This window comes from Hyla sarda, chromosome 5, assembly GCF_029499605.1.
Source record: "Hyla sarda isolate aHylSar1 chromosome 5, aHylSar1.hap1, whole genome shotgun sequence".
NCBI lineage: Eukaryota > Metazoa > Chordata > Amphibia > Anura > Hylidae > Hyla > Hyla sarda.
Genome location: NC_079193.1, coordinates 329,828,065 through 329,853,243, shown reverse-complemented (window position 1 = coordinate 329,853,243; position 25,179 = coordinate 329,828,065). Strand labels below are relative to the sequence as shown.

Here is a 25,179-nt window from a genome sequence, read left to right as displayed (position 1 = left end):
ATAAGATGTTTAGGGGTGGAGACAAACAAAAGCAGAAATGTGGATATACTAAAGTGCAGTGCACACCTATCAGTAACAACGACATTCTGTATAAAAATATTATTCTTTATTTGCAAATGATATACAAAAATACATGGATACAAAAAGACACAGTACAATTAAAGGGGTACTCCACTGGAAAACTTTTTTTTAAATCAACTGGTGCCAGAAAGTTAAACAGATTTGTAAATCACTTCTATTAAAAAAAATATTAACCCTTCCAGTACTTATCAGCTGCTGTACGATCCATAGGAAGTTCTATTGTTTTTGAATTTCCTTTCTGTCTGACCACAGTACTCTCTTCTGACACCTCTGTCTATGCCAGGAACTGTCCAGAGCAGGATAGGTTTTATATGGGGATTTGCGCCTATTAAGGATAGTTCCTAAAATGGACAGAGGTGGCAGCAGAGAGCACTGTGGTCAGGCAGAAAGGAAATTCAAAAAGAAAAGAACTTCCTGTGGATCATACAGCAGCTGATAAGTACTGGAAGAATTAAGATTTTTTAACAGGAGTAATTTGTTTAACTTTCTGGCACCAGTTGATTAAAAATTTTTTTTTTTTTCCAGTGGAGTACCCCTTAAAAACATGTAAAATTGCCTTAACCAGAGCAACCTCCTACAAAAACATTAGGGGATGATATATATATATATATATATCAAAAAAACAAAAGTCTGGATTCTAAAACAAAACTAGATTCTCATGTAGAATTCTCCTATCACGCCAACTTTTCACTACTCAAAGGGATCATGAAAAGGCCTGAATGAAGGCCATCATCGTAACAGAGGGCAGGCTTCAAAACTAAACCCACACACGCTGCCATTTATAAGGAACACAAACAAGAAGCAAACTCAGGTCACATTCTGTGTCCCTAAGCACCTTTCCACTCCACTTTGCTGTGATGTATTCCAGACACTCTTAACTGCTGCCGCCTTCCGATCAGAACTTCATGTAGCGTGAAAAAAGCACAAGGGTGAGAACCCGACTGAAGGAATTTTTATTGTTCTTTAGCACGTGCGTCCACAAGTCAGCACTGCCATGCGTCAGGATCTGTGAAAACTGCACATCTGCTACTTATTTCTTCCCAAAGATGCCTCTGCTAGAAGGAGCTCGAGTTACACAAACCCACAAACACATCAAAGAAAATAATATGCAAAATGCACAAATCTTGCCATTGCTACCACAACTTTAATACTATACTAAATAGGTATGAAATGTTCTGGATTTTGCCATTACAGTTTTGGAGGTAAAGGACTAATAACAAGAAGTTACAGTTATTAGACATTTCATCGGAGATAGGACTAAATATTTGCTTTCCTACTAGGAACTGACACAAAGTTATGTTTGTTTAATGATAATAGAACAATCCAGAAGCAAATCCCTATAAACAAAACATAATGTAACACAGCTGAACAACACAGGATTATTCCATACAGATCATGCAGGCAAAGGGCCTGTTCACATCATTTGTCATATTTGGTGGGAAACTCTCCCAATATACCTTCAAGAGAAGACTGACGTTTTACACTGTCTCGGCATACAGTATGATACGTTGCACATTGTTTCCCATAAAAACTTCTGCATGAAGTTATACGGTATGTAATAGTTTGGTCGACTAAAAAAAAAGTAATAACTACTAGATACATCAATATACACTGCTCAAAATAAAGGGAACACTTAAACAACACAATGTAACTCCAAGTCAATGACACTTCTGTGAAACTGCACTGTCCACTCAGAAAGCAACATTAACTGACAATCAATTTCACATGCTGTTGTGCAAATGGAACAGACAACAGGTGGAAATTATAGGCAATTAGCGAGACACCCCCCCCAATAAAGGAGTGGTTCTGCAGGTGGTGACCACACACCACTGCTCAGTCCTTATGCTTCCTAGCTGATGTTTTGGTTACTTTTGAATGCTGGCGGTGCTTTCACTCTAGTGGTAGCATGAGACGGAGTGTACAACCCACACAAGTAGTTCAGGTAGTGCAGCTCATCCAGGATGGCACATCAATGCAAGCTGTGGCAAGAAGGTTTGCTGTGTCTGTCAGTGTAGTGTCCAGAGCATGGAGGTGCTACCAGGAGACAGGCCAGTACATCAGGAGATATGGTGGAGGCCGTAGGAGGGAAACAACCCAGCAGCAGCACCGCTACGTCAGCGTTTGTGCAAGGAGGAGCAGGATGAGCACTGCTAGAGCCCTGCAAAACAACCTCCAGCAGGCCACAAATGTGCATGTGTCCACTCAAACGGTCAGAAACTGACTCCATGAGGGTGGTATGAGGGCCCAACGTCCACAAGTGGGGGTTGTGCTTACAGCCCAACACCGTGCAGGATGTTTGGCATTTGCCAGAGAACACCAAGATTGGCAAATTTGCCACTGGTGTCCTGTGCTCTTCACAGATGAAAGCAGGTTTACACTGAGCACATGTGACAGACGTGACAGAGAACGTTCTGCTGAATGCAACATCCTCCAGCATTACCAGTTTGGTGGTGGGTCAGTAATGGTGTGGGGTGGCATTTCTTTGTTTTTTTTTTTTTTTTTTTGGGGGGGGGGGCGCACAGCCCTCCATTTGCTTGCCATGTAGCCTGACTGCCATTAGGTACCGAGATGATATTCTCAGACCCTTTGTGAGACCATGTGCTGGTGTGGTTGGCCCTGGGTTCCTCCTAATGCAAGACAATGCTAGACCTCATGTGGCTGGAGTGTGTCAGCAGTTCCTGCAAGAAGAAGGCATTGATGCTATGGACTGGCCCGCCTGTTCCCCAGACCTGAATCCGATTGAACACATATGGGACATCATGTCTCGCTCCATCCACCAACGCCACATTGCACCATAGACTGTTCAGCAGTTGGCGGCTGCTTTAGTCCTGGTCTGGGAGGACATCCCTCAGGAGACCATCCGCCACCTCATCAGAAGGAGAAGGAATTGTAAGGAGGTCATACAGGCACATGGAGGCCACACACACTACTGAGCCTCATTTAAGGACATTACATCAAAGTTGGATGAGCCTGTAGTGGGGTTTCCCACTTTGATTTTGAGTGTAACTCCATATCCAGACCTCCATGGGTTGATACATTTGATTTCCATTGATAATTTTTGTGTGATTTTGTTGTCAGCACATTCAACTATGTAAAGACTAAAGTATTTCATAGGATTCGTTCATTCAGTCAGATCTAGGATGTGTTATCTTAGTGTTCCCTTTATTTTTTTGAGCAGTGTATATCAGCCTGACATTAGCCACAGGCCTGGTCAACTATCGTATGGGAGTCTTCCAAATCTCCTCCAATAGATGAGGTGAAGGAAAATATCAGGTATGTTGAATTCCAACACAATGCCACCACAGCTGCATTGCAGTGTCTTATTTCATCATCTTTATTGAGAACATGCATCCTAGTCCAAACTGAGAATGCATGTATATGACAAGGCCTCTTGGTTGAACAAGTGTTCGGCCCATAGCTATCGAAGATGTATGGTCAATCTTTAGTTACCTGTAAATGTGACAGTCAAAATAACTTGGTGCTTTGACAGCTATTCTTGTTGGCCTATACTGACCTCTTCTACAAAAAAATTGTAGTCATCTCATAATTTATACATTGTTTTATAGTGATACACATAATATACATTGATATAAGTAACTGGGTTGTATATAAAGGTGAGGAATAAAGGAAGAGACTCCAATCTTGTGCCGACAGGGTTACCACAACTTCTATGTTAGGTCATGATGATCAGATGCTACTTTATTCTCTACGAATGGAAAGGCTTGTGTTTAGAATTAGCATCAAGATCCCCAGCCTACATTTCAATATCTTTGCCTATCTTGCATAACCTAAGGAGACAGGCACTTGTGCATTTTCAAATCACACATATAATTTTAAAGGACACAAAAGACTGCAGCATTCCTTCTATGCGACACCTTTTCCCTATTTCACACCTTCTAGGTATAACACAATATGAGTTATTTGTGAGAACCTTAAATAAAGTTTTTTTTGTTTGTTTTTATAAAGCACTAGCTGAGTACCCAGTATTGTCCAGTCTTCCTACCTAAACCTTGTAGGAAAGGAAAAGCAACAATGACGTTACTGTCCTCATATCCAGTTTTCTGCATCCCTGCACTAACTATTCTTTGCATTTGCCTGCTGAACATTCAGCAGGATGTTTAAAAGTCCCAGGCAATCTATGCAGCCTGAATGTAATGCGATAAGATGTATCAGAAGTCTTATAGACTTGCATGGGACTTCAGACAAAAATCCCTACCCTTGCAAATGGGGTGGATTAGGGTTGATTTAACTCCACTATATTTTAGTTGACATATAAGTAACATGTGTACTAAGTTATATCAAAATATCTTCCCTCTCTGTGTCTATGTGAGCAGGACGATACCAAAGACTTACATTATGGGACCAACCTAGTCACATGGCACAAAGCAGGGAGAGAACGCACCAGCACAATCTAGTGATCACTTAGGGTGTATACAATCAGACATCCCGACTGATAAAATCTATTTATATGTCTCTATGATACTCTAGGTATACTTTAACCCCTTAAGGACTGAGCCCTTTTTCACCTTAAAGGACAACTGTAGTGCAAGACTTTTATATATTCCTGTGCCCGGGCCTCAAAAATAAACAAAATAAACTTTAACTCACCTTCCTACGTTCCCCCGTTGGTCTTGTACAGGCCACACGGTCCAGCGGCGTTAACCTAATTCAACTTCCTGGGGACGGGGATGCTGCAGAGCCGTCGGCGTATCACCGCCCGCAGCGATGTCCTGCCCCGGCCGGTGATAGGCTGAGAGCACTGTCATGTAAGAAGCCGGCCAGAGCTCCTTACATGACAGTGCTCACATCCTATCACCGGGGCGGGGCATCAGTGCCGGCGGTGATACGCCGACGGCTCTGTGGTATCCCTATGCCCAGGAAGTTGGATGAGGTTAGCACCGCTGGACCGTGAGGCCTGTACCGGACCAACGGGGGAACATAGGAAGGTGAGTTCAAGTTTATTTTGTTTATTTGTGAGGCCCGGGCACAGGAATATATAAAAGTCTTGCACTACAGTTGTCCTTTAAGGACTGAGCCTTTTTTTTTGCAATTCTGACCATTGTCACTTTATGCAATAATAACTCTGGGATGCTTTTATCGATTACTCTGATTCCGAGACAGTTTTTTCATGATATATTCTACTTTAACATAGTGGTAAATTTTCATCATTACTTGCATCCTTTCCTGTTGAAAAATCCCCAAATTTGATGAAAATTTTGAAAATGTTGCATTTTTCTAAATTTGAAACTCTCTGCTTGAAAGGAAAATAGATATTCCAAATAAATTATATATCGATTCACATATACAATATGTCTACTTTATATTTGCATCATAAAGTTGACATGTTTTTACTTTTGGAAGACATCAGAGGGCTTCAAAGTTCAGCAGCAATTTTCCAATTTTTCACAAAATTTTCAAAATCTTAATTTTTCAGGGACCAGTTCAGTTTTGAAGTCGATTTGAGGGGTCTTCATATTAGAAATACCCCATAAGTGACCCCATTATAAAAACTGCACCCCCCCAAATTATTCAAAATGACATTCAGAAAGTGTGTGTTAATCCTTTAGGTGTTTCACAGGAATAGCAGAAAAGTGAAGGAGAAAATTCAAAATCTTAATTTTTTACAGTCACGTGTTCTTGTAGACCGAAGTTTTGAAATTTTACAAGGGGTAAAAGGAGAAAAAGTCCCCCCAAAATCTGTAACCCAATTTCTCTTGAGTAAGCAAATACCTCATATGTGGATGCCAAGTGCTCTGTGGATGCACTACACGGCTCAGAAGGGAAGGAGCGACAATGGGATTTTGGAGAGTGAGTTTTTCTGAAATGGTTTTGGGGGGGGCATGTCACATTTAGGAAGCCCCTATGGTGCAAGAACAGCAAAAAAACAACAACATGGCATACGGTTTTGGAAACTACACCCCTCAAGGAACGTAACAAGGGGTCCAGTGAGCCTTAACACCCCACAGGTGTTTGACGACTTTTCGTTAAAGTCAGATGTGAATATGAAATATTATTTTTCCACTAAAATGCTGTTTTTCTCCCAAATGTAACATTTTTACAAGGGGTTATAGGAGAAAATGCCCCCCAAAATTTGTAACCCCATCTCTTATGAGTATGGAAATACCCCATGTGTGGACATCAAGTGCACTGCGGGCGCACTACAATGCTCAGAAATGAAGTAGTCACATTTGGCTTTTGGAAAGCAAATTTTGCTGAAATGGTTTTTGGGGAGCATGTCACTATTTTGGAAACTACACCCCTTGAGGAACGTAACAAGGGGTACAGTGAGCCTTAACACCCCACAGATGCTTGACAAATTTCCGCTAAAGTCGGATGTGAAAATGAAAAATTTGATTTTTTTCACAAAAATGCTGGTGTTACCCCAAATTTTTCATTTTCACAAGAAGTAATTGGGGAAAAAGCCTACCAAAATTTGTAACCCCATTTCTTCTGAGTATGGAAATACCCCATATGTGCTCTGCGGGCAAATTACAATGCTCAGAAGAGAAGGAGCACCATTGAGCTTTTGGTGAGAGAATGTGTAGACAAAAAGTTTTTGTTTTTTTTCATTTTCACATCCAACTTTAATAAAAATTCGTCAAACTCCTGTGGGGTGTTAAAGGGGTATTCCAGGAAAAAAACTTTTTTTTTATATATCAACTGGCTCCAGAAAGTTAAACAGATTTGTTAATTACTTCTATTAAAAAATCTTTATCCTTCCATACATGCTGGGAGTTTTAGTTATGCAACAGCAGGAGGCACATTGGTTGCGAAACACAGAGTTTGTTACTTAACTCAGTGTTTCCCAACCAGTGTGCCTCCAGCTGTTGCAAAACTAGAACTCCCAGCATGTACAGTCTCTCAGTGCATGCTGGGAGTTGTATTTTTGCAACAGATGGAGGCACACTGTTTGCAAAACCCTGAATTAGGTAACAAGCTTGGTTTCGCAACCAATGTGTCTCCAGCTGTTGCAAAACTGCAACAATCAGCATGCATTGACAGCCTAAAGGCATGCTGAGAGTTGTAGTTTTGCAACAGCTGGAGGCACACTGCTAAAACTCCCAGCATGCCGTTTGGTTGTCTGTGCATGTTGGGAGTTGTAGTTATGCAACAGCTGGATGCACACTTTTTCATAGAAAAAAATGTGCCTACAGCTGTTGCATAACTACAACCCCCAGCATGCACATACTACCAAAGGGCATGCTGGGAGTTGCAGTTGGAACTCCAGCTGTTGCAAAACTACAACTCCCACCATGCCCTGTGGCTTTGCATGCTGAGAGTTGTTGCTATGCAACAGCAGGAGGTGAACAGGCCTCACCTCCTGCTGTATCCTGCCGTCGGACCGCTACCACTGCTGCCACCGATCCTGCTGCTCCTGTCGCCACTGCTGCTCCTGTCGCCACCACTGCTCCTGAGGGGACCCCCGCCGGACCAGGGAAAGGTAGGAGACCCCGCCGTTCCCAATTGTCGCCGTGATCGACTTCCCGATCCCTGCCCAAGCAGGGTCGTGATTGGTCGGTCGTTCCGACTGATCAATCACGTGATCGTGGAGCGGCACCCGTGCCACCTCACTCCTGCTGGGTAAGGGTGAATGGGGCTGTCTCGGACAGCCCCGTTCACCCTTTTTTTCCGGGTCACCAGAGACCCGATTGACCCGGAATCCGGATTGACCGATTGCCGATATGGGGGGACCTCAGGTACCCCCTGGGCGATATGTCGGGATGCCTGCTGAACGATGTCAGCAGGCATCCCAGTCCAGTCCCTGCCCGGCAGGGGCAGGAAGAACGCAGGGCGTACCCATATGCCCTGAGTCCTTAACCCCTTAAGGACCAGGGGTTTTTCCATTTTTGCACTTTCGTTTTTTCCTCCTTACCTTTAAAAAATCATAACCCTTTCAATTTTGCACCTAAAAATCCATATTATGGCTTATTTTTTGCGCCACCAATTCTACTTTGCAGTGACATCAGTCATTTTACCCAAAATCTACGGCGAAATGGAAAAAAAATCATTGTGAGACAAATTTGAAAAAAACCCCACCATTTTGTAACTTTTGGGGGCTTCTGTTTCTACGCAGTAAATTTTTCAGTAAAAATTACGCACTCTATTTTGTAGGTCCATACGATTAAAATGATACCCTACTTCTATTGGTTTGATTTTGTTGTACTTCTGAAAAAAAATCATAACTACATGCAGGAAAATTTATACGTTTAAAATTGTCATTTTCTGACCCCTATAACTTTTTTATTTTACCGTGTATGAGTAATTTTTTGCGCCGTGATCTGAAGTTTTTAGCGGTTCCATTTTTGTATTGATCGGACTTGTTGATCACTTTTTATTCATTTTTTCATGACCAAAAATACACTATTTTGGACTTTGGAATTTTTTTGCGCGTACGCCATTGACCATGCGGTTTAATTAACGATATATTTTTCTCATTCGGACATTTCCACACGCGACGATACCACATGTTTATTTTTATTTACACAGGTTTTTTTTTAAATGGGAAAAGGGGGGTAATTCAAACTTTTAATAGGGGAGGTGTTAAATGATCTTTATTCACTTCTTTTTGCAGTGTTATAGCTCCCATAGGGAACTATAACACTGCACACACTGATCTTTTATATTGATCACTGGTTTCTCATAGGAAACCAGTGATCGATGATTCTGCCGCTTGACTGCTCATGCCTGGATCTCAGGCACTGAGCAGTCATCGGCGATCGGACACCAGGAGGCAAGGTAGGAGACAATCCTCGTGTCTAACAGCTGTTCGGGATGCCGCGATTTCGCCGCGGCAGTCCCGAACAGCTCCCTGAGCTAACCGGCATGGTTTCACTTTCACTTTCCGCGTCTAAAGGGTTAATAGCGCGCGGCACCGCGATCACTGCCGCGCGCGCTATTAGCCACGGGTCCCGGCCGTTGTTAGAGGCCGGGCCCGACCCGCTATGACGATTATAGAAAGGGAAAGGACTCAGGACGTACCAGTACGTACTTGGTCCTTAAGGGGTTAAGGACTCTGAAACGGGGGCGTATGGATACGCCCTGCATCCTTAAGGCGTGAAGTAAAAAAAAAAATCCACCTGATATACATTAAATATAATCCATCTAATAACAGGTTCTCTTTGGTTAGTACTATGTATTATATATTATATTATAATAAAGAAAAATTGTTCAAAAACCCCTCCAAAGAAAACAAAAAACAAATAATTTAAGATATAAATATAGTTGACATTTTAACTAAATTACTATTTTTTTACTGACCTGTGGATTTGAGCATTTTATTTCCAAAGGTTCCAAGTCAACATGCAGACAGACAACAAATGAGTGGCCGGCTTCAGGACCAGCTGATGGCAGCGCATGAGAAGTGACTGCTAGGGTAGAAGTACAGCCCATTGGTTCTACTAAGTTGAGTATGACTTGATGCTCAACAAGAGTATAGACACTGAAGTTGTGGAGGTTGATGGTCCATGGAAAAGCAACTCCTAGTAGGAGAAAAAAAAACAAGAAGTGGTAGTACAATAGGAAGAATTACGGTATATACACTTAAATTATAATAATTATACACTAAAGTATTTGATTCATTTACACCCTGTTCCAAATTATTATGCAAATTCTATTTAATTATCTCAAAGATTAAATATTTTGTTTTTCAGTGTAACTCATGGATGGCATTGTGTCTCAGGGCTCTTTTGATTACTGAAAACAAACTTGCACACCTGTGATAATTAGATTGCCAGGTGAGCCCAATTTAAGGAAAAACTACTAAGGGGGGGTGTTTCACATTATTAAGCAGAGAACCATTTTCAAGCAATATGGGGAAGAAAAATAATCTCTCTGCAGCCGAAAAGAGTGAAATAGTTCAATGCCTTGGATGAGGTATGAAAACATTAGATATTAATTATTTTCTTTTTTGAACACAGTGCTCTCTGCTGACATCACGAGCACAGTGCTCTCTGCTGACATCTCTGTCCATTTTAGGAACCGTCCAGAGCCGCATATGTTTTCTATGGGGTTTTCTACTCTGGACAGTTTTTAAAGGTGGTCAGCAGAGAGCACTGTGGTCATGATATCAGCAGAGAGCTCTGTGTTCCAAAAAGAAAAGAATTTCCTCTGTAGTATTCAGCAGATAAAAAGTATTGGAAGGATTAAGATTTTTTAATAGAAGTAATTTACAAATCTGTTTAACTTTTACTTTGTGCTGAAGTGTTAAAGAGGCAGGGTTGACATGTTAAAGTTCCACTTCAGCAGCTCAGTTCCACCCCCTTGACACTTGAATCCACAATATTTTACAGTTTCTGCAAAGGTACTCAAGTTTAGAAGTAGTTAAGTTGTTATTATTGCACCATAATCTGTTAGCCCACGTCTGTAACTCATATAGTGTACAGATGGGTTGACAGAAGCAAATGTAAACCTTCTCTTAAATGAACACACACTGAGAAAGGAATTATATCAGCATATAAGAAGTAGATCACTGTAACATGCATGGCTTCTGACATCTCACATGCAATAAATTTACATATCCAATTTTTTCTTTTTGTATGTTTTTAATCCACAGGAGCTAGAACCCATTAAACTCAAGTTTCTAGTCACATCTTTAATGACATGTCTGCTGGTTATTAGGGCATTGAACTGCAATTCCTGAGAAATCTTAATGTTATTAAGGTTCTTATGTGAAATGTCTAAAATCCGTCATGTGTTAAAATTCTTTGTTGTCCAGGACTTCGGTTTATGTAATACGGTCTTACATAACACCATTTATACACTGTCAGCCAAACTCCATCACTGTCTGGTGAAATGATCTGATAATAAATCTGCTCTAGAAATCAGTGGTATTATTTAGGTAGATAACTAGTGAAGAGCTGGACAAATCCCAGGAGTCAGGTAGCTAACAGGATTAGAAATTTGCTGCTGTTGACATCTGTGGAAGATCTTCTTGTCTGAAAATTAAACCAATAAACTTAGCTACTGGAGTGGTCTAAGTGGCCCTTTAAGGGCCCAGTAATGAGTCTACTATTACTATACTAGAACATTTACCAAATTAAGTCTTTTCAGTTTCAGTTCAAGTCACAAAGTTCCTAGTGTCTGACTAATGGAAACTTATGTGTCGCACCCTTTTCAATTTATTACAAGCATATTTATGCACTAAAAACAATCTATATTTTTGCTACAAAGCTTATTTTAAGCGACTGAAAGAAAATAAAAATTATAAAAAGGTGTCGCTCCTACAATTCATACAGTCACCTTCTATGTGCACTGATTCTGTGAATATTTGACTTAAATAAACCTTCCACTATAGAATGAACTTTTTTCTGTTTCATCAGAGAGCCATAACATTCACCGAACCAATTAAAGAAAATTTAACTCCTTATGAATAAATTGTAAAAGAAAAACTCTTTGAAAAATTCAATTGGATTCATTTCCAGAAAAAAAATTCTTCAGCTGACTGCATTGCTATACGTAAAGCTCATGTGTTGTTCTGCAGTGAGTTAACCTGTCTTGAAATTGACTTTAAATGGGCATAGTAATAAAAAAAATGTTTGTGTTCCGGCTCCAACCGATCACTAGATAAAGTTGGGAGCTCAGCAAGCTTAGAACATTTAATCTTAGCGAGATTGTTTCATATTGTAGGTCTATGGGATCATCTTGCTCACATAGTGAAGCAGTCCCATAGTGATAATGAATAGTGTACTTTAAGCATGGATTATGTCATTTTTCACTGATAAGTTATATTATGAAGTTTCTTATATTTGTTTGTACAATTATTTTATGCATAATTTGTGGAAAGGTTACTATCTATTTAAGTGTTAAAAATCAAATTACATGGAAATGCAGCTCCAGAATACATAGGCACAGTATGTGGAGAAGCCTAGGTAAGGCATGGTAGTAATATTATGCACTAAGCACAAAGATAAGGCTCTGCAAGCATGTCATTTGTTCTCTGGGTGAGGGAGCCATATTACAACCCTTAAAAGAGATATTAATAGTCTATGATATTTCTCTTTTAACTGACTTGCATTTTTTGGAGCTACTATTATAAACCTACAAATATGTGAATATGTGTGTAAACCAGAAGGTAATGTCCCTGATGGAACCCCCACCAATCTAAAAAACAAGGGTCTTATATTGCCCAAGTGAATAAAGCAGCAGCACATATGCTCGGCTACCATTCTATTCACTCTCTATGGGACTCCCAAAGATATTCAAGCACTGTACTATTCAAGCACTAGTCAGTGGCCCTGATTTACTAATATAAACCCAACCTGTTTGGTTTGGTTGGGTGCCAGAATTTGGCAGATTGCGCCAAAAATTGCGTCTGCATCAGAATTTGCACAAAAAATTAAAAAGCCCGACCAACTCTCCATTTAACTCAGAAAAAAAAGAAGCATGGCTTCCAGGAAAAGGATGGATTTCCCTGATATTTTCCCAAAAAATCATTTTCAAAAAAATGTTTCCAAAGAAAAGGTGGTGGATTTGAACTCTGGAAAACCTCAAAGCTCAGAGCAGTTGTAAAAAAATGTAAAATGTTGGGAAAACTGCAAAACATAGTGAAACATTAGCAAATACTGTGGAAAAATACTTGTAGATAATTAAAACCCACAAAGCAAACTACACTCCACGCTTAGTAAATAAGGGCCATTGAATATACACACTGTCTCTCCATTTACTCAGTGGACAAGGGACCCCTGTTCTTGAAATGGATTGAGATTCAAGTGGTTGGACCCTCACTAAAAAGGTACTTACTTCCTATCCTGTGAATACGTGATAAGTTTAAATCTTGGGATAATCCCTTGTTAGTGGCTTGTTTGACAACATTTACCCATTAAGGGTCTATTCACACGTACAGTATTCTGCACAGATTTAATGTGTTCAAGTTGTGTTCAGTTTACATTGAAATCTGCAGCAGAAAATCCTGCGAATCAAATCTGCACAGAATACTGTACGTGTGAATAGACCATGAAAGTGCAAATTAAAATAATCACATGAGCTCTACAATAAGATGAGCAAACCAAATCTATGCTTATAGCTTATCTACATGGAGACCTGTAAAATGGGACAAAGTACTGCTGTCAGAAGGATATGGGTAAATATAAGCTAGACGGGTGTCATCCTCAGAAATACTCAAAATACAAAATCACAATAGATCATTTGACAGAATACTCCATTAAAGAAAGAGTGACATATTAGGTTTAACTGAACTAAGACCTGCATTATGAAAGGAGTTAGCTCTGAACTTGGATAGAGGTTTCCAGTAACCCCTTAGACAGTGGCACATCACCCATGACTAGCATATTTTATGACGTTATACATAGATTTTAGGGGCACCAAGGCTACATATACTTACAAAAAGAGTTTATATAACCATATAGTCAAAAAAAGACACATTCAGTAATAACATTTCAGCAAATATTTACTTCAGAGAAGAAAAACAAAGTAATTAGAGAATAGAATTGCATGTGATATATCTAAAACACAGTGGTCTCTAAGGTTTTGTCTAATGAAGACAGATTACTTTTTCTTTTTCCTCTGACTAATACAGAAAGGCAACAGTGGGTAAGATATTCTTCAGTGACCTGAGAAAGTACATCCAGAAATAATATTTAGTGTTCATGTTCTTCTTCCAGTTATCTACTCTGTTTTGCATTGTTTCTCTAATGAAATGAAAACTCTGATTATTTTCTGTATGTATGAATTACAACTTAACAGTAAATCCTAAGAGTAAATTTAGCAACTTTTCTTTAAAATGTATTAAATCAAAGTTGAATAATTTCGAAAGCATATTTCATCCGTTCTTAACGGGAAACTGACATCCGGTTCACCACACTAAATTAATTAAACTGGGTTATAGTGCAGGTGAACAGGAGTAGAATGAGGGGTCACTTTTAGATATTCATCCAGTAGTTCAGAAGATATTGTCCCCTGTAGTTTAAATGTAGGCCGCTTTGCTGCACAATGGAGGCTGATTGCGCTTCTCAGGCTCCTCCTGTATGCAGTGTAATGCCCGCCAAATATGCCTAATATTTGAACATTCATGAATATGAACTCTTACATACTAGTGAAATGAGAGCCTGTGGTCACCTGGGCACTTTGCTCTTCACAATAGCATTTGGGGAGGAGGTTTGCAGATACACTGTGGCCCCACAAAAAAAAAATTGTATGGTGTTAGATCTGGTGATCATGGAGGCCAGCGCAACACTGGTTAATCTCTGTTTTGTGTGTTGCAGATTCAACAAACCTGTAGAGTTTTATTCAGATATTTGGATATCCAAATGGAAATGTGGAGGTACACCATCCTGCTGATAGACTGTGTTTGGCAGATCTTCGTCTATCTGTGGTAGAAGCCATACCTTTACCATACACAGAATAAAAGAAAAAAAACTCCAAGGAATGGCGCTATCCCATAAAATAAAAAAGTAACTGGTATCTTAAATACAACAGTACTTTATTAAAAAACTCAAATGGTTACATCCATGAGCAAAACGTGTTTCGGGTATGAGCCTACCCTTTTTCAATTGCTGATGCAATTGAAAAAGGGTAGACTCATACCCGAAACGCGTTTTGCTCATGGATGTAACCATTTGAGTTTTTTAATAAAGTACTGTTGTATTTAAGATACCAGTTACTTTTTTATTTTATGGGATAGCGCCATTCCTTGGAGTTTTTTTTCTTTTATTCTGTGTATTTTCGTTACTGGAGCCGCTGCCTCGGCTCCCGGTCAAGCTCCGACAGCCTGCAATCCCAAAAGTACCCCATTCTAGGGGTGATAAGCCTGATTTCTGTTTTTCCAGGTGAGAGTCTATTATCCAGCAGTCTACCTACCTCCTATTGTAATATCAGGATTACACGAGGAGCTGTCCTCCTTTCTTTTTACCCTTCTCTCCTAATTCCTTTAACATGTCCAGGGAGTAAAAGGCCAGAGGATAGTACCCTTAGGGCCAATAAATATTGCACCTATTCATTACACAGAACATGTTCACTTTGAGGGAGTCCCCTAGGAACTCAATAAAGGAATATGGATTTGCTAAGCATGAAATTCTAATGTTATGTGACTGAGTTCAAAGGTTGTCTAATCGCTGAACCCCAGCCGGTCAGCAAATTCCTCCTCTTCCTATTCGTCGGCCCTAAACATCAATGCAAAAGTTCCAGCATTTTGATTTGTTGTCTGGTTTCATGTCCTGAAGACGATGCAATCTTGACTATCGCCTAGACATCTGCCGTGTCACTAACGGATATCACTTTGAACATTTGTTGTGTATAGATAAAAACCTGGATAGATTGTGCATCTTAACAAAAAACAATGTGTCGGAGGCACTTTTGGAATGGTGCCCAGATATAAAGAACATTATACATGTCTGTGCAACTGCTGAACTCCACACAAATGACTATATAGAGAAGAATGGTTTTCGATGATACACTATTGTGTATTGTGTATAAGAATTCCCCAAGTAATGGGTCATTTTTCACAAGATGTTTTACCAAAGCAGAACACTTTGGCTGGATAATAACTTCTGGCTGTAAACTGATTTAATAAGAAAGAAAGAAATGATTTCTGTAATACAAAAAGAAGCACATTTTTTTTTTTTTTTTATTTACGTACTGGGATGTTCTGCCATAACTGCATCCAAATGACATAGTGCCTAATGTACCAGAATGTAACATGTAACATGTTCGGCAATGAATGGATGAAGACTCCCACTGTAATTAATGGTCACTCCATTATGTGCATGCGTCATGGCCGCTGGCTTACACTATAATGCTGCTTAATTCAATGGAAAAGAAATGACCTTTTGGAACATATTGATGCGATTCTCTTAAGACATGGGTGACATCGAGAATTTCCATTAGCTTGTGTATGGTGATCACCATGCAATCACATTATGTACTGTGTTCTGTTTGATAGAAGAACACAAAGCCAAGGAGAATCAGTCAAGGGATTGTACAGAGGAATGAGACCGAGCTATTGCCACAAAGCTTATTGTTCTCCTAATGATATTTGAATGTAGTTAAAGAAAACTAGATTATATAGGACTACAGTGGAATATGAATCAAATAAACACTTCAAGCAATCACCTATATATAATTATAAACATGTGCATCTATAGGGGATAGAGAGGTAGCTGTTGCAGGCTTCACAGCATCCATTTTTAAACAAAGCAAAAGGTAGTGACATCATCAAACCAATCCCATATTATAATCTTAGGTCAAAGTTCAAAAGGTATGAAAAATCACACCAATTCCTGAAGCTTCAATATGAGTGATAAACATAATAACAAAATACTTGATGCATTAGCTGCCTTACTTGTTGTCTCATTACAATGCATTCATAGGATATGTACATGACATCTACTGGAGAGGTAAACATGTGAGCTATACTTTTACCATGTATCCATTATACTATGGTGATGAATCCTTTAGGCTACTTTCACAATATGTGAAAGGCTCTGTTACAAATGGACATTAATGGCTTTCCCCCCCCCCTCCTTTGACCGTCATTAACGTCCGTTTTTGTAATAGAGCCTAAGGGGAGGCATAACGGGAACAGAGTATCCCATTCACTTGAATGGGATTCTCTGACGTCCGTTATTGCTGTCCTTAATCCGACAGAAGATGCTGCAAGCACAAATTTTTCTCCTGCTATCTTCTAACGCCGTCACACTGCCGGGCACAAATGGCAGTGTGAAAGGTGTCTTCATTTTAAATTTGATACATTTTTCAGGTCGAACAAAAACTTGTCTTTCTTAAATTGTTATACTTATAGACTGTTGCCATATGCACCAAAGTAACTGAAGAGTTTCGTACATGTATTCTGACCAGTATGGATTCCTTGCATGAAACAGCACTTGAAGTGATGAACATAGCCTTTTAATGCATAGAGTAATCTTCTCTTGGTTTCTATTCGCCTATAAACTTTAAATGGGCAATGTCATTTGCAAAAACTTTTTGTATAATTTAGACCAGTATTTCCCAAGTGTGGTCCTCAAGTACCCCCAACAGGTCATGTTTTCAGCATTTCCTTAGTTTTTCACAGGCAATATATTTAAATATTGTCATTGTTTCTGGCATCACCACAATTATATTACCTGTGAAAGACTAAGGAAATCCTGAAAACATGACCTGATGGGGGGACTTTACGACTGCACATGGGAAACACTGATTTAGATAACAACATTATATTTATAGTTGTAATATACATAGGCTAAAAATGTGCATATTTAAGGTTGAAATAATGCTGTCTCTGCAGCTATTTCCTATGTGTCTCTGTGCAGAGACAAAATACAGGAAGCATGAGCGGGACAAGCAGGGCTCTGTGCAGGCTCCCGATATGTCAATCTGCCTGCTGTATGAATCGGGGGCGTGTAACAGAATCCTAGTGCACAGAGCCATACTTGTCCTCAGTGTACAGAGCCCTGCTTTTCCTCAGCCAACCGAGCCCTGCTTGTCCCGCCCACTCTTCCTGTATGTTGTCTCTGCACAGACACACCCAGGCAATAGCTGCCCAAAAATATAAACATTTTGTAACCAATGTATATGATAAATACACATATAATGTTATTATCTACATTACATAAACATTTTTTTCAAATGACTATGCCCATTTAAGAAAAACAGAGTCAACAACATGAAATGATCTTAATGTAGTGCAGTGTTTATCAAACAGAGTGCCTCCAACAGATGCAAAAATACAACTGCCAGCATACCAGCATGGCCAAAGGAATTCTGCTAAGTGAATGTATACGTTCAGAAAATGGATTGTGGACTATGTTCGGGCCATTAAACTCAATGGCCCTCGATGACAGTACAAGGAAATATCTCTCAGCATCCTTTTTTGACATTTTGCTGATGTATAACGCTGAATGTACAGAGAAAATGTGATCTGAACATAGCCTAATACTGCATAGCCTGCTGGCCAGAACATTTTCAGAACATTCACATGCCACATATTAAATTGATTTTTATCAATTTAGTTTTTATTAAGTAGTAAATTTGGTATAATCTGTAAGGGGATGAAGTCCTTTATGGAAGTAAATGTATGTATATTGCTTGCAATACATTTTCTAACAATAGAAGTATAAGAACAATACTTTGTGATGTTTTCTATGAACTGAGTTAACAGAGACATTTACACATGATTAACCGATGACTAAATGCTGTAGGAAACACATTAGTAAATACAAAGTTTAATTAAACACAAATTAAAGAAATAAAAGAGAAAAAATGGTTCCAATTACAAATAATTTGTTCCAGATTCACTGGAAAGTGAGACTATAGGTCCTAATTATTTCCAAAGCCACCAAAAAAGACAAAAAAAAAAATGAAATAAAGATAGATAGAAATAATATAAATATAAACCATAAGGCCAATAATATTATACCACCTGAAACCGACAAGATTTTGGAATGTGCTAAAAATTGGAGGAGAGTGCCTGGTTTGCAATCTCCTTTCTAGTTCAACCCAAAGGCCTGTGCAGGTAAGTCAAGTACTTCCACACCAAACAAACCCAAGCATGCCTTTAAGAAACCTAGTTTAGGTAAAAAGAAAATATTTTGCACTAGGGCCCTTGTGCAACTGCTACCTCTGCACCCTTAGGCCAGGTTGACATGGTGAAAATCTGCAGAATGTCTGTCTCCAAAACAAGGGCCGACATTCCAAACATTTGCCCAATCCGGTGGGTGTTAGGACCATGTAGCAATGTACTTTTATAGACAGCAATGTATTTTCTTTGAGCATCTGCAGAAAGAATAGACATGTCTAGTCTTTCTGCGGATGCCGGAATTAGAAACATCTGGCGCAGAAATTCTGCGTGAGATTAGTGCAACAGAATCTCATTTACCGGTAAACCAATGCAGCGGAATGTCCCTGAGGAATATTCCATGCAGACATTCTGAGCAAATTCTGCCGTGTGAACATACCCTTATTGTTACACTCCTGGAGATGATTCATAGGTTTAAAGTTTGGATTTTGAATTATGTGTTTGGTTTCACATTCTAAATATACAGGCCCTAGTAGGGGACTGTGAGTACTGAGATCAGTAGAAAATCTTTTTACTGAAGTCCTTTTTTAAGAGTATTTGCTAAGGGAATGTTATAAATAACCACTAGTTAAACATTTGGGGTATACTGAACATGTGTCGGAATTGCCTAGTCTCAGAAATTTTCCTAAGAAGAATGGCAAACGTCTGCTTTTTATTTTTTCATGAATAAAGTAAATGTAACACATAACAGTAATGATGATTCAAACATTTCATCTGACACTATCCATATGATTGTGGTAAGTTAAACAGGCTGCCAAACAGATACTCTGTCTCCTCCGAAAACCCATTAACTACAGTAATAGGTATACAGGTTAAAAGATGCTGATTACCCATTCCTCTGTCAGTGTACAAACTCACAGCAAAATGTCCAAAATCCAGAAAGAGTCAGCATTAACCACCTCTAGTGCCAGCAGGTGACCCGCCAGCTTGACATAGTTGGGACCGTAATTCCACCGTAATACACTACCTATCAGAGAATGGGGGATGGACTTTCTAATTAATGTTGATGTAACACGTGTTTCAACCATTCACCATGCAACCTGATGTATTTAAAAAAGCCACATTGTATGTTTTGTTATGCTTGATAAAGGCACTTTGCCGAAACACAACAAATGTACACTTTATGGTGTGAAATAAATCCGAAGCCTCCTTGACATTCAGACCTCTGTTGTATTTTTGCTGTTACCATTTGCTTTGTAGATAGATAGATATGAAATAGATAGATATAATAGATATATATGATTTCCACATCCCTGTATCTATATTATTTCTATCGCCCAACGCCTGGGACATGCAGTTCTGGGCGCCGGGCAGGTGAATTTCTCTTACATTTAGCCCTGCTTCGGGCAAGCAGGGCCAACCAGACAACCCAGTGGCACTCAGGGTGTATGGAGCAGGCTTCTAACTCGAGCCCGCTCCATACCTGGTGGCCCCCAGCTGATTTCAGTAGCTGGGGGCTGCCACTAATAGCCAGCATGCAGCGATCGCTACGAGCCGCTATTAACCCTTTAGGTAAGAAAAAATAAATGGATATTCAGCTCACCCCTTTTGCCGATAAACGTGTAGGATCACAGGAAACATGCAGCCATATGCAGTAGCTATTCAAGAGAGAAGTCTAGGAAAGGACTCAGGCACTCCCATAGGAAGATTAAAAAAATTTGAATGCTTTATTTAGTCATCCTTAAAATAATGTCCAAGACTGTCACGATCACACCCTATCGGTCCAGCCAAGACATTAGAGAGAGTGTGATGGTGCAAGGGTTAAAGCCGCCAGACCTCTGGGTATCCACTACTAGTCCCAGCAAGTCACCAAATTAACCCTTAGATAAACGTGTTTCCACCAGAGCTGCCTTCAGAAAGGTGAGCTCATATTTAGAGATCAAAGACCAGAGCTGATTAATTAAACATTTAATCTGATAAAAGGTATCACAGTGCTGACTATATAAAAATACAGAAACAAATGACATACAGTTACAAAAATATATAAAAGAGTTTAGCAAGTTCAGAAAGCAAAAATGAAGTCCTTACAGCATAATGATATAGCAGTCCATGAGAGTGAGTTCCAGCTGTTCTTAGGATGGTCTTGTCAGCTTGTTGCCCAGCATGTAACAACAGTTGAGTCCAGCATTTTAAGTCTTATCTGCTTCTTTGGAGAGAAACTCCATTCCCCCCTCCCCTCTGCTCCCACCAAGTGGGGCATCTCTCTTCCTGACCCCTTATCTCTTTGATCATATGATGAGACCAGAGTGCATGACTTCAAAGGAGATACAAACAAACAGCCAGACCTCCCAATAAAATGCAATACACAAAAAACAAAGGATACACTATCTGAATGACCCCTCACCCATGTCTTATAAAACACATGTATATTTCCATAATCAGGCCTTGGGCCTGACAAAGACATTAACCCTTTAGATCGTTGCTGTCAAATCTGACAGAGGCATCTAAAAGGACATGTAAATTCTCTCTGGTGGTCTAATGGGGTGTATAGTCCCCTGCAGTGCGATCGCGGACGGGGGTATGGGAGGGCGATCCAATGTAGAGGTAGCCTGAGGGCTTACCTCTGCTTCCTTAGTGACCATGGCTCTGTCATTGAAAGAGCCTGGCTGGACCAGGCTTTATCAATGGAGCACAGAGCACACAGATCAATGGGGTTCAATAGAACTGCATTTGTCTGTATGAGGAGCCTAATGACTTCTCCTAAAAGTCCCCTAAGGGGACTAATAAAGTGTTAAAAAAAAATGTAAAAAAACTTTAAGAGACACATTATTAAAAGTTCAAATCACCCTCTTTTCCTATATAAAAAAATAAACAATAAAAACAAACATATAAGGCATTGCCGTGTGCGCAATTTTGAAGTATTAAAATATAACATTATATATCCCTTACGGTAAATGACGTCAATAAAAAAAAAAAAATAATAAAATACCAAACCTCAGAACTGCATTTTTTTTATAACATTATATCCCAAAAAAAGCAATTAACCCCTTAAGGACCCAGCCATTTTACACCTTAGGACCCGGCCATTTTTTGCACATCTGACCACTGTCACTTTAAACATTAATAACTCTGGAATGCTTTTAGTTATCATTCTGATTCCGAGATTGTTTTTTCGTGACATATTCTACTTTAACTTAGTGGTAAAAAATTTTTGTAACTTGCATCCTTTCTTGGTGAAAAATCCCAAAATTTGATGAAAAATTTGAAAATTTTCCATTTTTCTAACTTTGAAGCTCTCTGCTTGTAATGAAATTGGATATTCCAAATATTATTTTATTTTATTCACATATACAATATGTCTACTTTATATTTGCATCATAAAAGTGATGAGTTTTTACTTTTGGAAGACACCAGAGGGCTTCAAAGTTCAGCAGCAATTTTCCAATTTTTCACAAAATTTCCAAAATCACAAATTTTCAGGGACCAGTTCAGGTTTGAAGTGGATTTGAACGGGCCTTCATCTTAGAAATACCCCACAAATGACCCCATTATAAAAACTGCACCCCCCAAAATATTCAAAATGACATTCAGTCAGCATTTTAACCCTTTAGGTGTTTCACAGGAATAGCAGCAAAGTGAAGGAGAAAATTCACAATTTCCAATTTTTACACTCGCATGTTCTTGTAGACCCAATTTTTGAATTTTTACAAGGGGTAAAAGGAGAAAATGTATACTTCTATTTGTAGCCCAATTTCTCTCGACTAAGCACATACCTCATATGTCTATGTAAAGTGTTCGGCGGGCGCAGTAGAGGGCTCAGAAGGGAAGGAGCGACAAGGGGATTTTGGAGCGTACGTTTTTCTGAAATGGTTTTTGGGGGGCATGTTGCATTTAGGAAGCCCCTATGGTGCCAGAACAGCAAAAATCCCCCACATGGCATACCATTTTGGAAACTAGACCCCTTGAGGAACGTAACAAGGAATAAAGTGAGCCTTAATACTCCACAGGAGTTTCACGACTTTTGCATATGTAAAAAAATTAAAAAAAAATTTCAATAAAATGTGTGTTTCCCCCCAAATTTCACATTTTTGCAAGGGTTAATAGCAGAAAATAGCCCCCAAAATTTGTAACCCCATCTCTTCTGAGTATGGAGGTACCCCATAAGTTGACATGAAGTGCACTATGGGCGAACTACAATGCTCAGAAGAGAAGGAGTCATATTTGGCTTTTTGAGAGCAAATTTTGCTCGGAGGCATGTCGCATTTAGGAAGCCCCTATGGTGCCAGGACAGCAAAAAATACCCACATGCCATACCATTTTGGAAACTAGACCCCTTGAGGAACGTAACAAGGAATAAAGTGAGCCTTAATACCCCACAGCGGTTTGACGACTTTTGCATACGTTAAAAAAAAAAAAAATTCACTAAAATGTGTTTCCCCCCCAAATTTCACATTTTTGCAAGGGTTAATAGCAGAAAATACCCCCCAAAATTTGTAACCCCATCTCTTCCGAGTATGGAGGTACCCCATAAGTTGACCTGAAGCGCACTACGGGCGAACTACAATGCTCAGAAGAGAAGGAGTCACATTTGGCTTTTTGAGAGCAAATTTTGCTCGGGGGGCATGTCGCATTTAGGAAGCCCCTATGGTGCCAGGACAGCAAAATAACCCCCACATGGCATACCATTTTGGAAACTAGACCCCTTGAGGAACGTAACAAGGTGTACAGTGAGCATTTACCCCCCACTGGTGTCTGTCAGATCTTTGGAACAGTGGGCTGTACAAAATTTTTAATTTGCGCAGCCCACTGTTCCAAAGATCTGTCAGACACCAGTGGGGTGTAAACTCTCACTGCACCCCTCATTACATTCCGTGAGGGGTGTAGTTTCCGAAATGGGGTCACATGTGGGTTTTTTTTTTTTTGCGTTTGTCAAAACCGCTGTAACAATCAGCCACCCCTGTGCAAATCACCTCAAATGTACATGGTGCACTCTCCCTTCTGGGCCTTGTTGTGCGCCCCCAGAGCACTTTGCGCCCACATATGGGGTATCTTCGTAGTCGGGAGAAGTTGCATTACAAATTTTGGGGGGCTTTTTTCCCTTTTACCTCTTGTCAAAATGAAAAGTATAGGGCAACACCAGCATGTTAGTGTAAAAAATTTATTTTTTACACTAACATGCTGGTGTAGACCCCAATTTCACCTTTTTATAAGGGGTGAAAGGAGAAAAAGCCCCCCCAAAATTTGTAAGGCAATTTCTCCCGAGTACGGCGATACCCCATATGTGACCCTAAACTGTTGCCTTGAAATATGAAAGGGCTCCGAAGTGAGAGCGCCATGCGCATTTGAGGCCTGAATTAGGGATTTGCATTGGGGTGGACATAGGGGTATTCTACGCCAGTGATTCCCAAACAGGGTGCCTCCAGCTGTTGCAAAACTCCCAGCATGCTTGGACAGTCAACGGCTGTCCGGCAATACTGGGAGTTGTTGTTTTGCAACAGCTGGAGGCTCCATTTTGAAAACAGTGGCGTACCAGACGTTTTTCATTTTTATTGGGGAGGGGAGGGGGGCTGTGTAGGGGTATGTGTATATGTAGTGTTTTTTACTTTTTATTTTATTTTGTGTTAGTGTAGTGTAGTGTAGTGTTTTTAGGGTACAGTCACACGGGCGGGGGGTTACAGCGATTTTCCCGCTGCGAGTTTGAGCTGCCGCGCAAAATTTGCTGCATCGCAAACTTGCAGCCTGATACTCACTGTAAGCCCCCTGCCCATGTGAATGTACCCTGTACATTCACAAGGGGGGGACCTCCAGCTGTTGCAAAACTACAACTCCCAGCATGCACAGTCTATCAGTGCATGCTGGTAGTTATAGTTTTGCAACAGCTGGAGGCACACGGGTTGGGAAACACTGAGTTAGGAAACAGACAATGTTTCCCAACCAGTGTGCCTCCTGTTGTTGCAACCACAACTCCCAAACATTCTCAGGCATGCTGGGAGTAGTAGTTCGGCAACATCTTTAGAGCCAGATGTTGCCGAACTACAACTCCCAGCATGCTTGGAGTTGTAGTTTGCAACATCTGGAGGACTACAGTTTGCAGACCACTAATACAGTGGTTCCCAATCTGTGCCCTTCCAGATGTTGCAAAACTACAACTCCCAGTATGCCAAAACTGTCCAGGCATGCTGGGAGTTGTAGTTCTGCAACATCTGAAGGGCCAGATGTTACAGAACTACAACTCCCAGCATGCCTGGACAGTAAGGGCATGCTGAGAATGTGTAGTTTTGCAACATCTGGAAGGGCACAGTGGTCTCCAAACTGTGGACCTCCAGATGTTGCAAAACTGCAACTCCCAGCATGCCCAGACGCCAAGGGCTGTCTGGGCATGCTGGGAGTTGTAGTATATAGGGTCCCAATACAGCAATGCATGTCGCTTTACGGCGACGTGCATTGCTGTAAAGGGCCCGACCGCGGCTGAAGATCCACTCACCTGTCGCCGCCATCTTCCTCGCCGGGATCCGGGTCTTCAGGGACGAGGTAAGTACCGGGGCCGGTCCACAGCACTCCCCCGTCCCCCGCCGCGTTCTCCGGTCTCCCTCCCGTCCTCTCCGGACTTCAAGGGGCCGGGCAGGACGGGA

At 40.3% G+C, this 25,179-nt stretch overlaps 1 protein-coding gene across 3 annotated transcripts in view; it reads right to left on the bottom strand.

Moving 5' to 3' along the window:
- VPS13B (vacuolar protein sorting 13 homolog B) overlaps positions 1 to 25,179 on the bottom strand; it is a 1,225,788-nt gene that overhangs the window by 590,820 nt on the left and 609,789 nt on the right. For all 3 annotated transcript variants that reach the window (XM_056522379.1, XM_056522375.1, XM_056522376.1), the window contains exon 24: positions 9,340 to 9,560. In XM_056522379.1, coding sequence (XP_056378354.1) covers positions 9,340 to 9,560 — 221 coding nt within the window. The remainder of the gene's footprint in view (positions 1 to 9,339; positions 9,561 to 25,179) is intronic.